Raw genomic sequence first — 19,870 nt, forward strand, 5'->3', positions numbered from 1 at the left:
TCTACGATCACAGCCTCACTCCTCCTCTCCAGGGGTCCTGAGCTCAGGCTCCCAGGGGGCTAGGACATGGAGGCCTTCCAAGCAACCATAGGGCAGCCTCTGCCTTCCTCCAGTTTCAGAGCCCATCTCCCCCAGGATTATCTAAATCGCTAATACCACCCAATAATGCTAATCCCTGCCCGATATGGCCAGACATTGAAACCTGCTGATTTACAACATTCAGTTTCTAGGAGTAGCTTCCAACCAGGCTGGCATATCTCAGCTCTGATTGGGGTACAGTTGAAGTTTTAAAAACCTCAAGGTCTTGTGACTGTGTAGTGCCTTAAAATCTCGAGTTAGGAGCTAGAAGCCTAGAAACTGGTATAGTTCCTCACTTTCATCTAGAGATGAAGACACACGCCCGGCTGTTCTGACATTGGTAGTCAAGGTTGAGCCAGGACCAGGCATCCTGCCTCCCAGACTCACGCTCTCCCAATGGGCCCTGTGACTTCATCGCATTCACTTGGCAGTCTCTTCCTTCTCCCTAAAACACAGCTAACCAGGCATCCTCTGCATCTCCTCCACATAGTATCTCCATTTGGCCTTGGCTGTTACTACTCTAGGGTCCAAGGCCGGGCTATAGATGTGCCATAAAAATTCTTTTTTTTTGGAGACGGAGTCTCACTCCATTGCCCAGACTGGAGTACAAGTGGTACGATACTGGCTCAATGCAACCTCCGCCTCCCGGGTTCAAGCGAGTCTTCTGCCTCAGCCTCCCAAGTAGCTGGGACTACAGGTGCGTACAGCCATATCCAGCTAATTTTTTTTTTTTTTTTTTTTTTTTAGACGGAGTTTCGCTCTTGTTACCCAGCCTGGAGTGCAACGGCACGATCTCGGCTCACCGCAACCTCCGCCTCCTGGGTTCAGGCAATTCTCCTGTCTCAGCCTCCTGAGTAGCTGGGATTACAGGCATGCACCACCATGCCCAGCTAATTTTTTGTATTTTTAGTAGAGACGGGGTTTCACCTTGTTGACCAAGGTTGGTCTCGATCTCTTGACCTTGTGATCCACCCGCCTCGGCCTCCCAAAGTGCTGGGATTACAGGCTTGAGCCACCGCGCCCGGCCAATTTTTTGTATTTTAGTAGAGATGGGGTTTCACCGTGTTGCCCAGGCTGGTCTCAAACTCCTGAGCTCAGGCAACCCACCTGCCTTGGCCTCCCGAAGTGCTAGATTATAGGCGTGAGCCACTTCTGCCCGGCCTAAAATTATTCTACGTAGATATTTTCCTGCAAAACTGATCTGTGACTTCAGATTTTCAAGGAGGTTAAAAACAGCATCAGCATCACCTAGGAAGTTGGGAAAAATCCTAGTTCTCAGGCCACACCCCAGACCTGCTGAATCAGATGATCTGGGGGTGAGGCATAGCCATCTGTGCATTAGCCAGAGCTCTAGGTGACTCTCGCGCATGCCAAGTCTGAGAAGCACTGCTTAATGGTGGTTGTAGTACAAGCACAGCTGGGCACTGCCACTCCCTGCCTACCTGATCAGTGGCAGAGCCCGGCCCCCTGACTCTCTGCAGCTGTGCATCAGCCTCTTGCGTAGCACAGCACTGTCTCTAGGCTCCTTCCAGAAGCTGGGGGTGGGTCCCCATCAAGCAGGCTCCCCATTGGCCCCCTCTCCCTCTCTTCAGTATGACCAGCCACACAAGGAAACTGAGAGAGGTTGCTCCCTAGCTGGGCCACGCTCCCTGCTTAATCAAAGTCCCTGTTTGCAGTTCCTGTCTCCACTGTTTTGTCCATGGTCTGCTTGGAGTAACTGCCTGCCTCAAGAAGAGAAGCTTCTAGGCAAAATGAGTCCTCTTTGAAAAAAAAAACAAAACAAAACAAAAAAACTATGGCTCTATGTCAGAGTCCTCAATCTTCAACAGTTAAATATCAAGGGAGAGGTTCAGGACCCAGCCCGCAGGATCAGAGGCTCAGAATGGCCAGGGGACTAAACGACCCACTTTCTCAAGGGTTCTGTGGTTAGGTTTGTCTCCTTGGGGTAACCTGGTCTCTAGGCCAGCCTCAATTTGACTCAAAATCCCAGCTGCCTTAGTAGTTGAGAAAGCAGCCAAGGTAATGTTCCAGACCTCTCTGCCCCATATCCCAGACCCCAGGCCCCTTGGGGGATGGGCATAGACTGGTAGCTCCCCATGAACTCTGCTGTCATCTCTGAAGGAAACACAGCAGCTGTCAGAGATCTGCTCTCCCCTCCATGACCCTAAAAGTGGACAGAGCTTGTCCAGAGAGGTGGGTAAAGCTACGAGAATACTAAGAGTCAGCCAACAGAAACCTTTGCAGGGCAAAGGGAGAAAGGAGACAGAGGAAAGCAACAGGAGGGGAGCAGGAGGGAAGGAAGAAACTGGCTTCCTTTATGGACAGAGCGAGGAGGCAGAGCCACGACCCCACCACAAATCAATACACCAGCACTTAGCAAATGCTCACTCTGCCAGAGCACACCAAGGCAGCACGGGGCTGGTGGCAGCAGGCAGCCTCTGGTGTGGGCTTCCAGGATGCCTTTTCCCACCACAGCCCTTTCAGCATCCTCCCTGCCTGACCTCTCACAGCAGGCTTTCAGGCTGGGAGGGCCAGCTGCAGAGGAGCTGAGGCTTCTCCTAGCACAGCATGCTGCTGAGGCTTCAGACTTTTCCCAGAGGTCTAGAAACCTCCACGTTCCAGCCAGGGACCACTGTTCCACTGAAGAGTCATCTCTGGCCCAATACCTCCTGGGAAAATTCTTTTGTTGAGCAACCCCGAGTTTCTGCTCCTCTGTGATAGAGAAGAGCTCCAGCAGGGAAGCAGTGTGTTTCCAAGGGCTAAGGAGCAGCAGGGTTTCACTCTAGAACCGGACCGTCCTGAGACTCCTTTGTTAAAAAGTCCTGCCAATAGGAGTCTCCGTGGCAGCTCTGTGGATCAGAGCTTTCCCTTAACATAGTGCTCCTCACCAGGGATGGTCTTGCCCTCCTGGGCACACTGAAATCTGAAGACATTCTTTACTATCAAGACTGGGGAGAAGGAGGTGCTCCTGGTATCTAGCAGGTGGAAGCCAGAGATATTGCTCAACACCCTACAGTGCACAGGATGGTCTCACACAATAGTGAATAAACAGCCCCAAATTTCAACAGTGCTGAGATTGGGAAACCCTGGTCTACGATCTAGCAAATCCTTGCAGCCCCGAGGTTTAAGAGGAGCGCTGGGAAGCTTGGGCCCAGGCCCAGGTTGGCTCATGATGAGTTCACTCCTGCTGGGGGAACAAGGACCATGAGAAGGGCAAGGAGCCCGAGCAAGGGGGCCCAGATGCTGCCCCCACCTCTCTGGACCATGATAGACAGGCCCTGGCATAATACACAGACCCCCGCCCCCAGACCCAGAAAATCAAGGTGTTTGGTACTAGTGGCTCCCTGCTGCTCCAGCCCTAGCTGGGCTTCTGGCTTTCCAGCCTTCTCGCTGTGAGCCCTGAGACAGACAGACAGACGTGGAGATGAGGCTGTAGATGGGCTCCTGGGGCCCTCTGGACTCACCTGTCCGGTGGCCTGGCCCGAGCCATCCGAGCACACAAACTGCACAAACTCCTTCAGTGAGTCCTGCCCGTGATGGTGGTGGTAGCGGATGGTTGGGTGCGTGAAATACGGGCTCGACTGCTGGATGATAGACGTGGAGGGGAAGTGCAGGGCTGACGCTGTGGCCCGGGGACTCCCTGCATGCATGTGGGCAGGGAAAAAAGGACGTCAGGGCCAACGAGGCAGCCAGTGGGAGGGACAAGAGAGGAGGGGAGCTGCCAGTGAGAGGGCTGAGGGTCCTGAGCAGGCGAGGCAGCCAAAAGTTAAGGCAACAAAAAAAAAAAGTCAGTCATCAGGATCCATGATGTTTTAATGCAGTATAAAAAATAATAATCAAATTGGCAAACGGGTCCAAAGGCCAGCCATTTGTTTTTGTAAATAAAGTCTGATCACACTGGGAGATAAGAATGAGGCTGAGGCCGGGCGCGGTGGCTCAAGCCTGTAATCCCAGCACTTTGGGAGGCCGAGGCGGGTGGATCACAAGGTCGAGAGATCGAGACCAACCTGGTCAACATGGTGAAACCCCGTCTCTACTAAAAATACAAAAAATTAGCTGGGCATGGTGGCGCGTGCCTGTAATCCCAGCTACTCAGGAGGCTGAGGCAGGAGAATTGCCTGAACCCAGGAGGCGGAGGTTGCGGTGAGCCGAGATCGCGCCATTGCACTCCAGCCTGGGTAACAAGAGCGAAACTCCGTCTCAAAAAAAAAAAAAAAAAAAAAAAGAATGAGGCAGATGAGGCAGGGTAGGATCTTGTCTTCATTTTATTAGAATTTAAAAAATTTTATTTATTATTATTTGAGACAGGGTCTCACTCTGTTATCCAGGCTGGAATACAACGGCACAAACACGAATCACTGCAAGTGATCCTCCTGGTCTCACATGATCCTCCTGCCTCAGCTCCCCAAGTAGCTGGCACTACAGGTGCATGCCACCATGCCTGGCTGAGTTTTGTATTTTTTTTCTAGAGATGAGATTTTGCCATATTGCCTGGGCTGATCTCAAACTCCTGGGCTCAAGTGATCCGCCTGCCGTGGCCTCCCAAAGTGCTGGAATGAGAGGCGTGAGCCACTGCCCCCAGCCTAAAAATTTCTTTTAAAAAGACGAGATCTTGCCCTGTCACCCAGGCTGGAGTGCAATGGCATGATCACTGCTCACTGCTGCCTTGAACTCCTGGCCTCAATCAGTCTTCCTGTCTTGACCTCCTGAAGCACAGGGATTACAAGCATGAGCCACTGTGCCCAGCCTCAGCATTTGAAACAATTTTAAACAAAGACATAACCGGGTACTGTGGCTTGTGCCCGTAATCCCAGTGCTTTGGGAGGCTAAGGTGGGAGGATCACTTGATCCAAGAGTTGGAGGCCAGCCTGGGAAACATAGCAAGACCCCGTCTTTACAACAAACATTTAAAATAATTAGCCAGGATAACACACAGGAGGGATCACTTGAGCCTGGGAGTTCTAGGCTACAGTGAGCTATGATCATACCACTGCATTCAGCCTAAATGATAGAGCAGGAAACTCTCTAAAGAAAAAAAAAGGGCCGGGCACGGTGGCTCACGCCTGTAATCCCAGCACTTTGGGCGGCCAAGGCGGGTGGATCACAAGGTCAAGAGATTGAGACCATCCTGGTCAACACGGTGAAACCCTGTCTCTACTAAAAATACAAAAAATTAGCTGGGCATGGTGGCGCATGCCTGTAATCCCAGCTACTCAGGAGGCTGAGGCAGGAGAATTGCCTGAACCCAGGAGGTGGAGGTTGCAGTGAGCTGAGATCGCGCCATTGCACGCCAGCCTGGGTAACAAGAGCAAAACTCCATCTCAAAAAAAAGAAAAGAAAAGAAAAAAAAGACCAGGCGCGGTAGCTCACGCCTGTAATCCCAGCACTTTGGGAGGCCAAGGCGGGCAGATCAGGAGGTCAAGAGATTGAGACCATCCTCCTGGGCAACATAGTGAAATCGCGTCTCTACTAAATAAAAAAATTAGCTGGGCTGGTGTCACACACCTGTAGTCCAGCTACTCAGGAGGCTGAGGCAGGAGAATTGCTTAAACCCGGGAGATGGAGGCTGCAGTGAGCCAAGATCTCGCCACTGTACTCCAGCCTGGCACCTGGCAAAAGAGCAAGACTCAGTCTCCAAAAAAAAAAAAAGGGGCTGGGTGCGGTGGCTCATGCCTGTAATCCCAGCACTTTGGGAGGCTTAGGTGGGCGGATCACAAGGTCAAGAGATTAAGACCATTCTGGCCAACATGGTAAAACCTTGTCTCTACTAAAAACACAAAAATTAGCCGGGTGTGGTGGTGTGTGCCTATAGTCCCAGCTACTCGGGAGGCTGAGGCAGCAGAATCACTTGAACTCGGGAGGCGAAGGTTGCAGTGAACAAAAATTGCACCCAGCCTGGGTGACAGAGTGAGACTCTGTCTCAAAAAAAAAAAAAAAAAAAAAATGATATTTACTCATCATACCCTTTTTTTTTTTTTTTTGCAAAAGTTTGGATTTAAAAAACATATTCCATAAAAATATTATTTATCTTGATGACTGAGTTTTTGATACTTGCTGACATTCTGCATCTGAATTGCGTGCCTCACTAGCCCTGCCCTAATCCAGGCCCTGATAGGAGACTGGGAGACAAGAGGAGGCAGAGGGTTCCCTGGGGTTCTTGATGAAGACACAGCCAGCATCTGCTCAGGATGGCCATCTGACATATGCACAAACATCTCCAGAGCGAGAGCTGGTGTGCACCCAGCCACTGCCACCTAGGCGGTGTTCTTATGTGCTCGCCTCCATCACTCTCACACACGTGTCCTCACACACGCAATTCCAAACCCAGAGTAGGCCCCAGCTCTTCCCCCTCCTGTCTGTTTCCAATCAGCTCACTCTTGCTCTCGGTTTCATTAGGGGGCTGAGGAAACTTGGCTTCTCTCTGGAGTTCATAAAAGCTGAGTTGGAGCTGGAGGAGCCAGGCCTGCGCCCTCCTGCTGCCTGTGCAGAGGGCCTGGGCTCCCCACCCCCACCTTGCAGCCACCACACCCTGCCCCAGCACTGGCTGCCTCTGGGCTCTCAGCCAGGAGGCCCCAAGGAGGAAGCCAGGAGGTAAACCTCCTCGTTTTCTGTGTCCTACATATGAGCCCAGGAGATGGCGGGCGGACATAGGGCCATGTCCAGAAAAAGTCCAGGCCTCTTGCTGCCCGGTGGGTGCCCAGAGAGGGAAGAAGAAAGTAAAGGAGTGACAGGGCTGAGGTCTCAGCTCCCACAACCTCCTGCCTGATCCCATCTCCTCAGGACGATCTAGGTCAGGCGTCCCCTAACTACGGCCCGCGGGCCACATGCGGCCCCCTGAGGCCATTTATCGGCCCCCCGCCGCACTTCAGGAAGGGGCACCTCTTTCATGGGTGGTCAGTGAGAGGAGCACAGTATGTGGCGGCCCTCCAATGGTCTGAGGGACAGTGAACTGGCCCCCTGTGTAAAAAGTTTGGGGACGCCTGATCTAGGTGTTCTTATCCCAAGCACCTTCTCAGCTGGAGACACTGAAATCAGACAGCAGCCCCCACAGTGGTGGGCCAGTTCCTTTTCCTGGAGAGGAGTCCGGGCACCACCTGTCCCCTAGGCCCAGACCTTCCTTTCCAGAAAGGGGCAGGGAGGCCCAGACAAGGGAGCTACTTCCCCCAGGACACAATGTAGGAGCCTGGGCTCCTTAGGAGTGCTCTTCTCCATCCAGGCCCCACACCAACCTGGGAGCATGCCGGGAAACAACCAGAGCCTAGGCTCAGGCAGGAGCTGGGAGAGAGGAGCCAACAGGAGGGCAGGGGAGAAGACTGTGCCTTCCCGCCCACAGCTGGCAGGACAAAAGGAGAACTGGGCCAGAGGTGGGGAGGCCTCGGGACTGGCCTGCGTTGTACCCAGCACCCACACACACAAGGAGTGAGAAGAAGTGGGAGGGTATTCAGGAGCTAGGTGGGCAGCCCAGAGGCCCAGTCTGGTCCTCCATGAGGTGCTGCGTGAAGCAGGGACTGGCTTCCATGCCTACCCGCTGCTGCACCACGGCCCACTCAGAGAGCTTGGGGCTGTCACTCAGGGTCAGCCCTGGCCCCTTCACCTGGCCAGCTGTCCCTAGATGGTCAGCCACCTCCCCCACTGCCCCCCTCCAGGGCCCCCCATTTCTCACCTGGTCTGACTCCAGCAAGCACAGGCAGCGGGTGGTGGGTGAAAGCCATGCGCGGGGAGCTGCCCTGAGAGGAGAGGGCACTGCAGAAGTCCAGCTTTCCTGACTTCTTTAGAGAAGCCGGGCCTGGGGGGAGGAAGCAGCAACACAGGGCAGGTTTAGCTGGGCTGGGGTGGGCGCGGGGAAGGCGGGAAGCCAGCAGCTCGCTCCTTCTCTCCTCAGCCCCTCCCCACCGCCCCTTATTCCACCTCCGTGCTCCCTCCTGCTGCTCCTTGCCCAGTCCTAGGCCTCGTTCTAGGCCTGGTTCCGAGGCCCTGTGTGTAGGCCAGCCAGGGGGTACTTCTGACCAGAGAGGAAAACGAGGCCCCTGGGTAATATGGGTGGTGTGCACCAGGCAGGGGGTGAGCAAGGGGCCCAACCTGTGCCCTGGCAAGCAGGTAATGGAAAGAAAGGTGGGATGCAGAACCCATATCTGGAAAGGAGTGCAGCAGGAACCCTAGGGCACCAGCTTGAGAGCCGGGAAGGGGTGAGTTTGGGAAGGACAGGCTGGTGTCTATGCCATGGTGCCCTAGGCCACCGGAGGTTCTGGTGGGAAGAAGCCAGGGCTCCATTTAGGGAAGGGAACACACAGCCATGGACCCTCAGGAGGGACACGATGCCCAATGAGAGAGCACAGACAGGGACCAGAGGACCTGGAGAGTCCTCAGGCTGCTCAGGCTTAGCCGGGCCCTGGAGACAGAGCCAGAGGGTAGAGGACTCCCCCAGCCAGGGGACCCAGAACCTCAACTACCATAGGATGGATAATTTCAGGGATCTGTCCTGCTCCTGGTGCCAGAGGTATAGGTGGCATTCAGCATGAAACAAGGGCACAGAGAACACCTTGTTTGAGGTCTGTCTGTAGAAAGTCATCTCTGTCCAGTGGCCATGGCATCCAAATGACAAAGCAGGGCCCTGGTGGACCAGGTTCTTCTGGAAAGATCATCTCCCATCTTGGGCTGAGCTTTAAGGTTGTGCCCAGGCTGGGAGGGATAAGATAGAGTCAGGGCAGATCTCTAGAGCTGCCATCCTCCCAGGACAAATCACATCAACTTGGATGAGGGGTGGAGGGGCTGCAGAACAGAGAAATAAGAGCTATCTTAACTGCAGAGGGAAGGGGTGGGGGAAGGGCGAACTCCCAGCTGCCAGCAGAGGTGTTATCTGGCGGCAGCTGTGTGCCACCTGATAGCTGGCATGGTGGGGCGGGGGAGCATCCTACCAGCTGTGCACAGCTGTCCCTACGGCCGCACAGTGCCTCCCCAGCTGTTCCCTGTCCTGCAGCTGGGATGCTTAATTGGCGATTTGTCGCAGCCTAGGGAAACAACACACAGGGGGGTGAGGGGAAAAGGAAGCCAGGGGGTGCTGCAGGAGGATGTTGGGGGGCCGTGCATGGCAGGACTGCCGGAAGAAGCAGAATGCAGAAATGGCAGGCACAAATGCAGACAGCCAAGAAAGGAGAGAGCAGGAGCCAGGAAGAGGGGGGCTCCTCAGGAACTAGGTCTGGGCAGAGGAGCCCAGGAGCCCTTGCCTCAGGAGCCAGCTAAAGACACAGCCCTCTATGCACAACATGGGCAGTCCTTGCAGAAGGGGTCACCTACTGAGGCCCTAGCCAGGGACCCACGATGTAGCCCAAGAATCTCCCGGGCCTTCTCAACTCCTCTCTCTGCTTCTCAAGGCTCTCCAGGGAAGCATGTGGCACATGCTGGCCCAAGTCCCTGCCTGCCACGAGGATACCCTGGGAGAGACGCGAGAATCACACAAGGAAGCTGTCTCACAGAGGCCAGCCTCCGCTGGTGGTCTAGAGGGTCTCCGGCCCACTCCCTCAGCCCAAGGCCTGGATACAAGCCCTCCTTTCCTCCCAGGAGGAGGAAAAGCTGCCGGAGTTTGCATTCATTCTGGGGCAGCAGAAAAGCAGGAGCGCCTCCCAGCCCCACCTTGCTCCATCCCAGCCTCTGCCTGCCCATTTGGCCCTTCTCAGTGGGGGCATATCTGGAAAACATCAGACTCAGTGCCATCAGGTCAGACCCTCATCTTCTAGAGGAGGAGAATGAAGCCCAGGGCCCAGACCTGTCCAGAGCAGATGTGCCCTGTGCACAGTCCACACTCATGGGTCTGCACTCCCAGGCCCTGCCACACCTACAGTGAGGATACACACAGACTGTACCACTGGCACATCAGTGGGGGGCTCCTGAAGCCAGCCTCCTCACACGCATGTGCTCATGCACATGCACACACACACACGCATGTGTTACACTCTTCCAGAGCCCTCTCCAGATCTATCTGCACTTTTAGTCAAGAATGGAGGTGAAGAGGGTTGGGCTCAACAGGAAGAGGATCCCTAGAAGGGACTGGGAAGAGTCGAGCTGGCATCCTCCGTATTCTCTCCCTTTTGCTAGCTTCACTGTCTGGTCTCAAAAGGACTCTGCTCATTCTTCACTAGACTCCGGGTCTCTGTCTGTAAAGCTGGGCACTGAGTAGTTGTCATCTGGGAGGATGCTGTCTCACTAGGGGACATTTGACAATGTCTGGAGGTATTTTGGGTCATCAAAATTGTGGGTGGGTGTTTTGCTGCTGGCATCTCATGTGTGGAGGCCAGGGATGCTGCTAAACCTCCTGCCGTGCATAGAATAATCCCCACCACACAGAATGATGAGCCCCCAAATGTCATTAGTGCCTAGGGTGAGAAACTGCTTTAAAACATGAGGCCCACAGGGTGGGGCAACCTCTCTAGAGAAATACCAGGAGGGGCTGCGGCCACTCTACCATGGGGCACCAGAGACTTGGCAGCCCCTCTGCTTCCCACTGCCACACCATGGGCTCTGCTGCTGACTTAGACAGCACCCTTCCTCGCCTCCACTCCCTTCTTTCAGCCTGCTCTGCCCTCCCTGGAAGATCAGGAGGCAAGAAAATAGGTGGGTAATGTCTCCCGACATAGGGGGAACTGGTGGGAGGCTCACCAGGTAAACTGAGAGGGGGACAAAAAGGCTCTGGGTTGCTCTTGCTCTGGGTCAGGACCCCTGCACCCATACCTGCATCCACATCGTTGGGCCACCCGCTGGACTGGCTGCTACCAGCTGCTGGGGAACGGCCTGTCCCAGGATAGAACACATCATCGACGGGGCTCTCCATCTCACTGTCATCGATGGACTTGGGGCGCTTGGTGGTGCTGGGGAAGGAAGAAAGGGTCAGATGGGCCAAGGATGGGCCAAGGCTCCAGGGAGTGATCAAGTGTCCAGGTCAAACAACTGTGCACAGATGGCCCTCTGGGTGGGGAGTGATGCCAGCCAACAGCAGCACTTCTGGGCACTCACTGCATGCTCAACCCCAGGATCAGCCCTGGACCCTCAAGCCACCAGCTCCAAGCCCGCTCCTCTTCCTTAAGCCCCTTCCCAATCTATGATGCCACAGTCCTCCAAGCTGCTCACATCAGAGAAGTGAGCAAAACCCTCAGCTGCCTCCTGTATACCCCCCCATGATTTCCCAGCAGCCCCCAGGGCTAGGGTGAGGTGAATGAGGTACTTGAAGGGACAAAAATGTCAGGGGGACAAAAACGACACAAAACTCAGTCATCAATATAAAGAATATAGTCCAGTATTTAAAAAATATCAAAATGAATGCCGAAAATCTCACAATTAATATAAACACCCATGTTTAAAAAAAAAAAAGACAGGGTGGACCCTGCCCATCATGACTTGCCCTGGCCAGAACCCACATCTCCACCTCCCAAGCATCTCTCTCCCTCTCCATGCCACCTCTATCCAGCTAGGCCATCCCCCACTCCAGCCTTCCAATGGCTTCCTAACTGGCGATCAGTCGTGCCCACACACACTGCTGCTGGAGAGAGCTTTCTGGAACATACACCCTCAGCATTCCCTGCTTAAAACCCCTCAGGGGTCCCCACTACCCAAGGATAAAGTCTGAATGCCTTCTTCTGGCCTCCAAAGCCCTCTGCAGGGTGGTCCCACCAGCCTATGCAGCCTGAACTGGGACAGAGGCTACCCTCTTCTCCTGAAACATTTTCCCCATACCCCCGCCTGCCCCCTGTGTGTCTGGGCTCAAATGTCACCTCCCCAAGACAGAGACTTTCTCAGACTCCCACTTCCAGGCAGAGCCATGCCTTATGCGAATTTGTATCCCCAGGGCTAGGTGCTACATGACAGCACAAAGCAGGAGCTCAGTGGGTGACTGCTACTGGTGGACTCTAAAGTGTTAGAGCCAGTGCCCTCAATGAGAGGTGATATTCTGAAGCACCCCAGCCTCAGTGACACTGCTGCCTATAGCCACCTGGGACAGCCCTGGCCCTGGGGGGAGTGGAGAGAAGGTGGGAAGGCGGGGCGACTGGGCTCACCTGGTGGAAGGAGGGGAGGTGATGGACCGCCGTCCCAGGGTCACCTGGTTGATGTTGTAGTAGCTGGGACTCTCCAGGTCCGCCAGCGAGAAGTTGGGCCCTGATGCTGTCGCAACAGGAGCTAGGAAAAATGAGAGGGTGATGAGGTTTGGAGGTTGGGGGAGGCCTGATGGGGTCTGTTTTATGGTCATGAATGGTTTCCCAGAAGCCCAGGGTGAGTTTACTATGGGGCCAGGAGACGGGAGACAGTGGGCCGTCTGGGCTGCTGAGGAACCTCCTCCCAGCTAGGGGTCACAGGAGAAGAGACTTTGGTTGTGACTTTTTTTTTTCCTCCAAAGCAATGGACTCTGGAGACAGGGCTCTCTGGAAGACTCTACTGTACCCAGCCCAGCACCAACAGGGCCAATAGTGTCCCAGAAACCGTCTGTCCCCATCCACCTCCCCTAAGACCCCATTAGGAGGACATCCCATGAGGTCCCACCTCCTCACTTTCAATCCCTATCCCTGGCCTGGAAGGAAGGACTCACTTACTCTGTGATACTCTCACCAGCTCCGTCACATTCCAGACCCCGGAAGTCACAAAACAGTCCTGGAAACTTAAGTGCCCTAAAGAGGGGAAAGGATGAGTGAGTCAAGACAAGGCCAGAGGGGGGCTGCCTGCCTGTTTGCAAAGGCCTTCCCCACTGCTGACTCTCCCTCCCAAGTCCCATTTCCAGATCCAGGCTGGCCCTCAAGTCTACACCGAAGAGGGGGCATGCTCTGGGTACGCCCCTGTCCCCTCAGGACAGCAAGCTAAGCTCAGTCAAGGGACAGCTGAGCCAGTGCCCTCAATGAGAGGTGACATTCTGAAGCACCTCAGCCTCAGTGGCACAGCTGCCTATAGCCACCTGTGAGGAAGAAATGATGGTATAGTAGCCAGGGCAGCCAGGGTGGGGGAAGGAAGTAGAGAGGCGTGGAGGACAAGGGTGGTTGGGCAGGTGGTGGGCACTGACCGTTGGGCAGTGGTTTGATGTCCGCATCTCCTTGCTGGTTTGAACTGTCTGATTGTCCGGATTCTGCAGGAGACACAAAGGGGTGGATGTGTCAAGAGCAAAGTTCCCCATAAGCACCAGCCAAGCAGCGACCCCTCCAGCCTGGTGCAAGAGCAGGGAAGGCCCACCCCATCCACAGAAACCTTCATTCCACCCTCTCCCCAAACCAGCCCCAGGAGGCTCAGGGAGACCCAAAGCGGGGAATGAAAGACAGGCTCATGCCCAGTCAGGTTTCTCAGCCTTTGCTGACATTTGGGCCGGATTGCTCTCTGTAGTGGGGACCATCCTGTGCACTGTAGGGTATCTAGGCAGCATCCCTGGCCTCCACCCACTAGATGACAGCAGCATCCCAGCTGTGACAACCCAAACTGTCTTAAGACATTGTCCACTGCCCTGAGGGGTAAAGTCACCCTCGGGCAAGAAGCACTGGCCAAGAGTCAAGAGCAAGGAGGGGTCCCAGGAGAGAAGCCAGAGACCATCTCTCTCGACAGTGGGGATGAATCCAAGGGTCCCCCATCCCCCACCAGCCCCAGCTCCCAAAGGAGCATCCCCTTCCCTTACTTGGTTAATTGAAGCCATTCCTGTCTGGCTGTGCCTCCCCCACCTCACCTTTATGCTCACAGGCAGTGCCTGGCAACCCAGAGGGGGGAGGTTTGCCCTGACGCTGTCGCCCGCTCTGTGCCAGCCTGTCTGGGCTGTCTCATGCCCCGGTGCCACAGCTGCTCAGAGGGAGCCCCGAGACAAGGGCTCATTGTACAGTGGGAGCTCACAGAGGGCTGGGGGCAGGGTGGAGTGTGTGTGTGAATATTTTGCTGAGCTTGGGAAAGCCCCCCACCCCCGTCCCCCTGGTCCTCAAAGCTTTGTGTGCCAGGGGCACAACGGGGACCTCCAGAATGCCTGCCTGGGCACGACAGCTGGCGAGAGGGTGGTGGAGGGGGGCCAGGCAGGTTGTGGGGCAGGAAGAAGGCAGGCATTTGGTGAAGAATCAGCTGCTCACAGGGGGACCACATGGGGGTGGCATCTGAAAAACGTGCCCTGGTATTGGCCAGGGCCTTGCCTGACTTTACAGATCATTCCTGCCTCCTGAGTCTTGCTACCACCCTGATTCAACTTGCTGGTCCCCACCATAAAGGAGATTCCCAAAAGGTGACATCAGCCCAAGGATTGGGATGAGGGATCCCAGAACAGAGCTGGGTGCTGGGGCTGCAAGATAGGGTACAGCCCACCCAGGTGGTACCCCTGCTTCCAGTGTGAGGGCCTCACCACGTCTTGGGCTGAAAGCACTGGCCACACTCCAGGCTGCTGCCTTCGTGTAATGGGTAAAAAAGGGTGACTGTTTCGGGCCCCACTTCCCCTCCACCCTATCCCCACTTAACTTTGATTTTTTTTTAATTCCAAAAAATAAATCCTATTGTAGTGACTCAAGAAAAAGGAATGCTTTTCAATCGTGCTAAAAAGTGCTTTTAATATGGAAGGATACACTTCACCACCTCTGGTCTGAGGTGTAGCTGTCCAGACCTCCCCTTTTGCTCACCCCTGGTAGTGTGTTTGGCAAAGAGGTTCCCACTCTGGGCCATCTCTTTGTTAGTGGCACCCTCTACTCTGGAGGAAGCCCACCCATGTTCCCTGGAAGGGCAACCTCTCTGTGCCATAGCATGGTGTGAAAGTGAACTTTCTTGACACTATCTCACTCTCTCACCTTGGCCCATGGCTGGCTTTCTGGGTCTGATTTGAGCCCCAGCCAGTCCAGCAGTGGCAGCCAAAGGGCCTGTGAAGCAGACAGCCCACCCCACGACCTCCTCAGACCCTGGTCTTGTGGCTGTTCTAAATTATGGCTTGGGAAGGGCACAGCCTCAGGACCCACCACTCTGCTAACCAGGGGTCTCTGCTATGAGCCCCACCCATCCTAGGGCCAACCTGGTCCCCACCAAGCCCTCCAGAACTGGATCAGTGGAGTCGAGGGAATAAGGAGAAAGCCTCAGTGTCCACCCCATGGGAGCAGCCCCAACCCACTGCGAAAGGCCAAGTAGGGATGGCAAGCCATGTGCCCATGCACACGCATGTGTGGATGCGCACGCGCATACCCAGCCCAGGGACAGCCGAGAGGGAACCCGACAAAGAGATGGAGGTGGGCCAGCGACTGAGGCAGAGACAAATGGGGCTCCAGGAGAGCACGACAGACAGGAAATCCTTCTAAACAAGGACACATCCCTAAAACGTTATTGCTGTTATTACTATTAGCTCTGTGTAAAGGAGCAAGTGACAGCGAGGATCCGGTGCAAGCGAGGCCCCTGCCACGCGCCTCCGGGCGCTGCTCCGGGCGCTGCTGGCAGCCATTTTAGACCTTGGCAGCCATCTTACGGCTGGCGGCCTCAGCCGGAGGCCCACAATGCTGCCACCGCCGGCCCTTAACATGTTCAGCTCAGCTTCAGGACAAAAGGCAGAGACATGGGAAATCTGGACCCAGGCTCAGAGACACAGGAGCCAGCCCTGCAGCAGGGGGCAGCTGCAGCCAGGGCCCCACTGATCTGCTCAAGTGGTGTTCCTCTTCTCCCCTCTGACCAGCATAGTGAAAGGAACAAGGAAGGCCAAGGCCAGGGGTGGGGGACACCGCAGCTCTACTCAAAGGAGGCTGGAGCCCTCACAGGCCATCTCTAGGCCCAGGGCCTTAACTAGTTCAGCAAGAGTAGAACTCTTCCCTGATAGGGCAGCCGGCACCTCAGGACACCACGGATGTGACAAGGGAAAGGCTCTGAGTACCCTGTCAGCTCAGGGATGCACCTTGGATAGATGAAGGAAGGAGGCTGGCAGGAACCAGCCAGTGGCTGCACAGCCCAGACAGGCCACTGGGTCCATGGTGGAAAGCCTGCTGGGGAGGCAAGGAGACATCCCATACCACACTAGATGTCCCACAGCACTATGCGATATGGCCCAGCTTTCTTATGCGATGGGCTCTTTGGGGAGCCTTGCCTTGAGGTCTGGGCCTGCTCTGGATAGCCCCTGGGCGACAGGAGCTACAGAGCATCCCCATGTCATGACTGCCTTCCCCGTCTGGGCTCCCCAGGGGAGGGGGTAACCCTGGGATTCTGGACAGAGAGGAGGAAGGCCCAATTAGGATGCCCCCTCCACAGGCCCTGCCTCATGGCTGCTCTGCTTTTATCTGGCAGAATGGGGCTTATCAGAGCCACCAGCTGAACAAATACACAAATCCACGGTTAGTGAGAAAAACACTCTGCCTGAACTCTTTATCTCCTGTTCGCAGGCCCCGCACACTGCCCACTGCCAACAGCACAGGAGGGGACCTGACTGCAGCGCGGCAGGGCTCTGTTCTCCGCTCTGAAGGTGGAAGACGGCCTCCCAGACTCTGGCCGGGCCTCCCACTCAGTCTCTACGCTCTGTCTCTCCGCCACCCCCCTTCTTCCCTCCTCGCCCCCGAATCTGGGGTGGTTCTCCCCTGGCAGTCCCTGCCAGGCAGGCGTGCATGAGTGAGCCCCTGCCCACACGGGAGCCCCCTCCAGTGTCTGCTCTCTCACTGGGGACAATGGGCCAGCTGGTGGCCTGTGGGCCAGTGGCGGGGCAGGGACAGTGTTGGCTGGCACAACTCGGGCAGGTGCTGGGCTCCATCTTTTATCTTTTATCCTCTGTTGCTGGCCCACGCCCCCGAGGACTGTCTCTGATTCTCCAGTCTTCTGGGGCCATGTCCCCTGCAGCTTTTCCGGCCTCAGGCTTCTCTCCAGCCTCCCCTGCCAGCCAGGGGGGACATTAACTGCATACCCCCAAGTTCAGGGCCACCTAACCACCCTCCCAGTCTCTTCAGGGACTGTGGCTCTCAGCATTTCCTGGAGAGACTGGTCGGAGATGGGATAGAGTGGGTGTTGTTGCCTCCCCTCACCCCACACCAACTCAGAGTTTCCCTCTACGCTGATGCAGGGAGCCGGAGAGTTCTTTCTGTGTTCTCAGCTACTTCTCACTAGGCCCATCAAATGTAGCTGCCTAAAACCTGGGCCCAGCCACTATGTCTGACAGGTGCCCTGGTCAGGCTGACATTCAAGGTCCCTGGTTTCTGGGCCAGGCTAGGGGAAGGTGAGTATTTATCAGAGCCCACAGCTCATTCTCGATGCTGTTTGGGGCCATCAGGCTGGCTTGTGTCACACAAACACCCAGCTCTGATGGCCATCCTCCTCTGGGGACCTGGGTTACTCATGAGATCCATGTCTCTGAGGGAGAGACTTCCTCTGCCCTTGGTTCTAGTCACTTTGCAGGCTTCCAGAAGGGAGGGCTATGAAGGAATAGGCACTAAGACTAGACTCTCTCTCCATATGGGCCCAAGTAGGCTCTGCTGAACAAGCCTCCGAAACGGGATTTGGCTCCAGGTTCTGGGGCCACTCTCTATTTATTTGCACACCATGGGTTACTCCCCAGCATCAATGGCTTGCGGGCTGGAGGCCTCTGGCAGTGCCCAGACCAGAGCCAGGCTCAGCCAAGTGACCATTCTGGGCCCCTCTCTTCCTTGGGGGCCCCTCAATATCCCCTGGAACAACCACAAAGTTCCCCTGCAAAATTGCCCTTCTCACACCAGCACCAGCTCCCCTTCTCAGCCCGTGGAACAAGCCCCCACCTTACTTCTTTTATTCAGCTCTTTGCCTTTCCCCTTGGATCCCCATTTCTGGTTTTACTTCCCTGTCTTCCTTGGCTCCCCTCTCTCTGTCCTTCCTTTGCCATCCCTCACCTCTTCAGCGCCCCTCACTCTTGCTTCTTCTGCTGTTTGCAGGCATATGTGCATGTGCATGTTTCCAAGTGAACTCTGCCTCTTCAGTAGAGCTCTGGAGGGGAAGCTCCAGCAGCCAGGGGGAGCCCAGGGTTGCACATAAACTCTGATTGATAGCATGTTTTTGTTTGTTTGTTTGTTTGTTTGTTTGTTTGTTTGTTTGTTTTGAGACGGAGTTTCGCTCTTGTTACCCAGGCTGGAGTGCAATGGCGCTATCTCGGCTCACCGCAACCTCCGCCTCCTGGGTTCAGGCAATTCTCCTGCCTCAGCCTCCTGAGTAGCTGGGATTATAGGCACGCGCCACCATGCCCACCTAATTTTTTGTATTTTTAGTAGAGACGGGGTTTCACCATGTTGACCAGGTTGGTCTCAATCTCTCGACCTTGTGATCCACCCGCCTCGGCCTCCCAAAGTGCTGGGATTACAGGCTTGAGCCACCGCGCCCGGCGCATGTTTTTAATATATATATATTTCCAGCTACAGATGGGGAGATAGTTATGGTTCCCACTAGGGTGAGGGAGGAATTCCTGCTTGCTATAGCCAACACTGGCCTCAGCTCCCACTCGAAACAAACTTGTGCTGTGAAAGGGGCCATGTATAATTTGCTGGCCAGTTGCCCCATGGACTTTGTCTAACAAATTTTATGGAGGCTGATGGAGTGCACAGATTCAGCCTTAGCCGAATCCACATATGCATACCCAGGCACGTGCATACACTTGGGTGCATATACTCATATGCTGAGATACACACACACACACACACACACACACACACACACACACACGTGGAGGTGCCACCAGCTACTTCTCACTGTCAAGAATAGGTAGAGTGAGATGGTACATCTGGAGCCATCAGAGAGGAACTCCCTTCAACTTTGCAGGAACCACTGGCCTTTGGAAACTGGGGAGAACAGCCCTTGGGGTGTGCCTGCTCATCCCCTGGCCCTCCCAGGCCTGACATCCCAGCAGCAGGTGGGGTTATATTCTGTTCTGGGGGTGCCCCTGGGCTGCTGCAACACCCCATCCTCTGAAGGGCTGATGTGATTCTGGGGCCAATCACTGGCCCTCCCAGCACTGCACCGGCCTCCTACTTCTCTCCCCCTTCCTCTGAGATTCCGGAGCGTCCAGGGCACGGGAAACCCAATCTCAAGGGGAGCCAGAGGCCCCACCTGGAGCAATCAGAGCTGGAGAATGTAACTATTGTGCCTCCTGAAACCCAAGTCTGAGAATCTGAGACACCCTGAGGAGGGGAACAGTGGATAGATGGGGGGCTAGAGTAACGGGTCACAGAGGAGTTCTCCCTGTCTGAGCAAACAGGAGACTCAGGAGACCAAGGAAGTCCTTGAGAATGCAGGGCAGCCAGAGGGCAGATGGGGGGTGAGGCTTGGCCAGGGCCTGGGCTCATGGGGCTTCTAGGATCTTCCTCTCCTTCTCTCCATTCCTCACCCTGCCCCACCAGTCAGCATGCATATGCACACACACACGCACACAAATATCCTGGAGTCATCCTGAGTTGGCGCGTTTTTCCCTCCTGTCATCCCTAGAGTCTCACATGATTTAAAGCAAGAGCTTGAACAAGAAGCATAGCCTTCAAGCTGTGGGTGAGGACAGGGATAAAGACAGGGAAACATGTTGCCCGTTATCGTCCTCTCCCCTTTCCCCATTCCCTCCCTGCTCATAGGTCCAAAGGGGCTTCCGCCTTTGACCTGAGTGACTTTCTGGGGATGGGGGAGAGGACATGGCAGAAGGGATAAGTGACAGGGAAGAGGAAGAAACTGAGTCACACCCACATGTGAACTAGGCCTGCCCTGGCTGCCCCTAGGGCCTAGGCTCAAGGTAAGCCATTGTGGGGGGCAGGGAAGGCAAGAGATTAGACCACAAGAACCTGGCAGATAAGGGCCAGCATCTGGATGGGACATTCCCCTCTCCATCCCCTGACCCCAGGAAGAA

The 19,870-nt window shown here is 55.3% G+C and overlaps 1 protein-coding gene across 12 annotated transcripts in view; it reads right to left on the bottom strand.

Moving 5' to 3' along the window:
- The window catches only part of NFIX (nuclear factor I X), a 105,231-nt gene that overhangs the window by 13,903 nt on the left and 71,458 nt on the right, over nt 1-19,870 (bottom strand). For 7 of the 12 annotated variants that reach the window (XM_039465843.2, XM_039465840.2, XM_010329459.3 and 4 more), the window contains exons 3-8: nt 13,115-13,177; nt 12,654-12,728; nt 12,123-12,243; nt 10,804-10,940; nt 7,742-7,864; nt 3,543-3,718 (exon numbers count right to left, since the gene is read on the bottom strand). In XM_039465843.2, the coding sequence (XP_039321777.1) occupies nt 3,543-3,718; nt 7,742-7,864; nt 10,804-10,940; nt 12,123-12,243; nt 12,654-12,728; nt 13,115-13,177 (695 nt within the window). The remainder of the gene's footprint in view (nt 1-3,542; nt 3,719-7,741; nt 7,865-10,803; nt 10,941-12,122; nt 12,244-12,653; nt 12,729-13,114; nt 13,178-19,870) is intronic. The other 5 variants (XM_039465845.2, XM_074384555.1, XM_074384556.1 and 2 more) reach the window with 1 other exon arrangement.

The sequence above is a fragment of the Saimiri boliviensis genome, chromosome 14, assembly GCF_048565385.1.
Source record: "Saimiri boliviensis isolate mSaiBol1 chromosome 14, mSaiBol1.pri, whole genome shotgun sequence".
Taxonomy (NCBI): Eukaryota; Metazoa; Chordata; class Mammalia; order Primates; family Cebidae; genus Saimiri; species Saimiri boliviensis.